We start from the raw sequence: 4,808 nt of genomic DNA, 5'->3' as shown, positions 1-4,808 counted from the left end.
CCACCCACCATCCAAAATACCCAATTTGGGTGTCTTTGAAAAATATTTCCTTCCACTGTTTTAAACTTAAAAGTCCATGGGGCTATTTCCTCCCACTGTCTTCCGTTGCGTGTTGATTTCTGGATAAAAGCGTCGTCCCCCACGCCACCCGATTGCTTGCGGGGAAAACAAGAGAAAGGTATGAAAAGAGAGGGTCCGTGCTTTAGGGCCAGCTAAGGCCTTTCCCCCAGCGGGTCGCTGCTCACCGTCCGTACATTCCAAAAACGAGGAAACTGAAAAATACAGTTACCCCTACTAAGGAGATGGTGGCTGGGGCTGTGAACAGCTGGCGGTAGTTGAGGCGGAAATACCAGATGACAGCCAGCATCACCACGAAGACGGGAATCATCAGGTTGCCCATATTCAGAGCAATGCCTCCGGCCTCTGAGGGGGCCACCACGGCGTCTGGCATGGCCGAGACGGTGGCCCGGGAGAGGTGGCAGTGGATAACGCAGTTGTCCAGGATGTTGAGGGAGCGGAGAGTCCGAGCCTGGTCCTGGAGAAGCTGGCCCTGGTAGATAAACTTCATCTGGCTTTCCTGGCCTGGAAAGTATTTGCTTCATAAAGAAATTAAAAAGAAAACAAAGGTGGTTTGTATTTATCGTATGGAACTTATGTTGTGAGCAGCCCTGAGCTTTGGCCGGGGGAGGGTGGGATATAAAATGAAATAAATAAATAAATAAGATGGCATAGAGCAGAGCAGGGGTCCCCAACGTGGTGCCCAACAACACCTTTCCTGGCGCCCAAGTGTTTTGAGAAAGTGAGTGGGGCCAGGTAGGATCCTGCCCAGTAGGGTTTTTGATTGCCCATCTGAGATCTGATTGGGTGTGCAGATTAAAATAACGTTTCAGCAACGGCTGCCCCATAGTGTTGATTTTATTCTTTGTCTGACTCCTCTTTCCCAGTGTACTTTCAAAATGTACTCCTCTGACCCATTGTAATTGGACTTCCTCTGCGTGTGTGGTTGACTCCGCCTCACATGGGGGCCATTTTGGGGTTGTGCCGTTTCAAAATTCTAAAGGTGCCCGCAGGCTAATAAAAAAGGTCGGGGACCCCTGGAGCAGAGTACTGATGGAGAGGTTTTAAGATGAGCAACAACACTGGGAATTCTGAGGCAAGCAGTTTTAGAAACTGGTGGGCTGGGCAGTAGCTGCCACAGGCAATGAGGGCCACAGAAAGACTGGGAGAACACCACAGCAGCGTCACAGTGGAGGCTGCAGCATGGGAGCTCTGCCCCTTGTTTATTTACTTCATTTATACACTACTGAGAGCCAGCGTGGTGCAGTGGTTAAGAGCGGTGGTTTGGAGCGGTGGACTCTGGTCTGGAGAACCGGGTTTGATTCCCCACTCCTCCACATGAGCAGAGGAGGCTAATCTGGTGAACCGGGTTGGTTTCCCCCACTCCTCCACATGAAACCAGCTGGGGAACCTTGGGCTAGTCACAGCTCTTTTCAGAGCTCTCAGCCCCACTTACCTCACAGGGTGTCTGTTGTGGGGAAGGGAAGGTGATTGTAAACTGGTTTGATTCTTCCTTAAGTGGTAGAGAAAATCAGCATATAAAAACCAACTATTCTTCTTCTTCTTTGTACCTAATAGAGACCCAAAGCATCTTACATCATTCTCCTCTCTACCATTTTATGCTCACAACAACCCAGTGAAGTAGGCTGAGAGGATGCGACTGGCCCAAGGTCTCCCCATAAGCTTCCATGGGAGAAGTGGGGATTTGAATCTGGATCTCCCAGATCCTAGTCCACCACTCTAACTGCTACACCACACTGGCCCTCATCAACAGAGCTACTGCCCAACCGATACCATGGGTCTCCCGCCACTCGAAAGGTGCAGGGCTCATTACCAAGCTCCCTGGTCCCCACCTGCACCTGTTGCAGCAGCAAACTCCCGCCTATCAGCCTCCTCGGAATACCCGGCCAATCAAAAGGAGTCCTTGCTCAGATTTTGGCAGCAGCTAGCCACTTTGCATGACGCGGAGGCAAGCAATGGCAAACCATCTCCGAACGTCTGTTGCCTTGAAAACCCCACTGGGGTCACTGTAAGTTGGATGTGACTTGACGACAAGAAGAAAAAAAGCCACTTTGCAGCAATTGCAAAGGGGGAGAATGAAGCCCTGACCTTAATCCAGACTTGCTTCATTCTTCTTCTTCTGCCAGTTAATTTTCAGATGTAGGAGGAAGCATATATATTTTTAAAGCTATATAGCACCCCATATTCAACAACATGGTATTTGCTTGCATGGATTCATGTCAAGAGTTTTGGGAGCCAGGGCAACCAGGTACTGGGATTGCTCTGGTACTGAACCTACTGCTCTTATTCAATGGACTGATGGGCAGGATGTGGCAGTTGAGTTGCAGTAGTGGCTAAAAGTTATCATCCATGGCCAAAAAATCCCCAATTTTATTCTCTCAGGCTGTCTTCCCGCTGGCAACAAGGCTTATCTTGCACAGCTGTTCCAAAGACTAGTGAAATCATGTCCAGGAAGAAGAGTTGGTTTTTATATGCTGACTTTCTCTGCCACTTAAGGAAGAATCAAACCAGCTTACAATCACCTTCCCTTCCCCACAACAGACACCCTGTGAGGTAGGTGGGGCTGAGAGAGCTCTAAGAGAGCTGCGACTAGCCCCAGGTCACCCAGCTGGCTTCGTCTGTAGGAGTGGGGCAACAAATCCAATTCACCAGATTAGCATCCAGTTCTAGAGTCCACCACTCCAAACCACCGCTCTTAACCACTACACCAAGCTGGCTCTGTGGAAGTGCTCTGAACACTCTGAAAAGCTACCACATTATGAAAAAAACAGCATCTTGCAACAGAAAAACTCTTTTAGCTTTATCAATGAGTTTGTATGCCAAGCACCGTTAATCAGTGCATGTGGCACTTTGTAGATGGGTTTCTGTGGCTGCCCTCAGTTCCCTGGGCTGAGGCAAGGAGCGCTTAAGGAGCTGCTCATCAGGTAACGAGCAAGACTGTGCCTGCGTGCACACATGCGCCTTCAGAGCCAACACACTCACCTCTTGAGGATGCCAACAGTGTCCTCTGGCCTCACCATGGCCACCTCCTCTGTATCGTTGAGGAATTTGAGGCGCACTTTGATAAACCCTGCGTTGGATTCATTTTCCTCTGGGACAGGTGCTGTTTGGGGAGGCCCCTGATGCTCTGGGGAGGCAGCCACGCTAACAAAGGTCCTTTGGGGAAGGCCTTGAATGTCCAAGAGGCGGTCTAGGGTAGAATCTGAGCCACCGCTGCTATCCCCCTGCTCGAGGGCAGGGCCTGAGTCAGGGGCAGGGCCCTCTTCCGCCTTCTCTTCGGCCCCTTCCGTGGTACCCGGGGGCTCGGAATGTTCTGATACCACTGAATTCCCCACATAATGTTCGATGGGGCTCAGGTGGATCACCGATGAGTCTCCGGCAGCCACAACAGTTCCCAGAAGAGGGCTGCCCCCGTCTGCAACATATGTGGAAAGCCAAGAGAGAACCAGGGCTGTGACGAGGACTATCACTCCAGCCACCACGGTCACTTCATCCCCCACACCTTCAATGATGGTCACTTCAGGGGGCTCCATCTCTTGGCTTTGGGTAGGAAAGCAGAAGGCAAGGATGGAATCTCAGTGCTGGAAAGAGGAAGCAGGCAGATGGCATCAGAGGAAGAGGGGAGGTCCAGAAATCTCTCCACCTAAATAAGCGAGAGAGAAAGAGCTATGAATGAATGAATGAATTCATTCATTCACTTGTATAGGGCTGTAAGCCATTACGAAACACCATCAACAAATAAGACACATTAAAACATAAATATGCATAATAAAAATCAAGCTGTAAAACTGGAATTGTAATAGTATAAACAACCTTAAAATAATTAATTTTAATAGAACAATTTATAGGGCTCCTGTCCCACCCCCAATTGGCAGGCAACAACTGCAGACAAAATCAGTTTTACATAACTGCTCTCGAAGAGACAGCCTTGGCCCTTATTTTCTTTGCTGCCAGGGCGTACAGTGCCATTCTGTAAGATACATGATTATCCCCCTCATAATACTAGAACGCAGGGTCATCGGCTGAGGCTAGAGGGTGAGAGATTCAAAACAGATAAAAGGAAGTATTTCTTCACACAGCATAGTTAAATTTTGGATCTCCCTGCCCCAGGATGTAGTAGTGGCTGCCAACTTGGAAGGCTTTAAGAGGGAAATGGACATGTTCATGGAGGAGAGGGCTATTCATGGCTACTAGTCAAAATGGATACTAGTCAATGATGTGGGCTTCCTAGAGGCACCTGGTTGGTCACTGTGTGAACGGACTGCTGGACTTGATGGATCTTGGTCTGATCCAGCATGGCCTTTCTTATGTAACCTTTCCTTTCCTTTATCCCTTAGAAGCTCCTTGATCCATTGATCTTGAGCAGCATAAATCTAGTGTTTGAGGGATATAAGGACTGAAATAAATCTTGCCACTGACAATGTAGCCTTGGAGTCCCTGTAACTTAATAAAAAAGGCATTATGTCAGACACAGAGGCATTAGATTTGTATGTAAAAAGGGGAGAGAGATAACGTGATCGGAGTTCCTCATAAAAGCGGCATTCCAAGAGGACATGAGAATGCCAAGATAAACTCCTTGACCTGGTCAACCTCAAAGCCGTCTAATACCCAGCGAGAAGGAGGCATTTTTCTCCTCTTAGAGATTATCATAATCTTAGAGCAGTACTATCCCATTTTCTTATAGGCCGATATCACTTTTGAACATTGATTATAAAATATTTCCCCACTCT

At 48.5% G+C, this 4,808-nt stretch overlaps 1 protein-coding gene across 1 annotated transcript; it reads right to left on the bottom strand.

Annotated features, from left to right (window-relative positions):
* Positions 1–227: 227 nt before the first annotated feature.
* On the bottom strand, positions 228–3,637 carry TMUB2 (transmembrane and ubiquitin like domain containing 2). The gene is made up of 2 exons (XM_056863741.1): positions 3,061–3,637; positions 228–596 (listed from the first exon to the last, which is right to left on the bottom strand). The coding sequence occupies exons 1-2, from the start codon at positions 3,609–3,611 to the stop codon at positions 242–244; spliced, it is 906 nt and encodes a 301-aa protein (XP_056719719.1). The 5' UTR covers positions 3,612–3,637; the 3' UTR covers positions 228–241.
* Between the last annotated feature and the right edge of the window lie 1,171 nt (positions 3,638–4,808).

This window comes from Euleptes europaea, chromosome 18, assembly GCF_029931775.1.
Source record: "Euleptes europaea isolate rEulEur1 chromosome 18, rEulEur1.hap1, whole genome shotgun sequence".
Classification (NCBI taxonomy): domain Eukaryota; kingdom Metazoa; phylum Chordata; class Lepidosauria; order Squamata; family Sphaerodactylidae; genus Euleptes; species Euleptes europaea.
This window is presented reverse-complemented; position numbering and strand designations above follow the sequence as displayed.

Bases quoted from the DNA above. Each gene is read 5' to 3' on its own strand.
- TMUB2 (XM_056863741.1), bottom strand. From the start codon at position 3,611: ATGGAGCCCCCTGAAGTGACCATCATTGAAGGTGTGGGGGATGAAGTG. The intron at 597-3,060 runs GTGAGTGTGTTG...TTCTTTATGAAG, and splicing joins ACTGTTGGCATCCTCAAGAG to CAAATACTTTCCAGGCCAGG.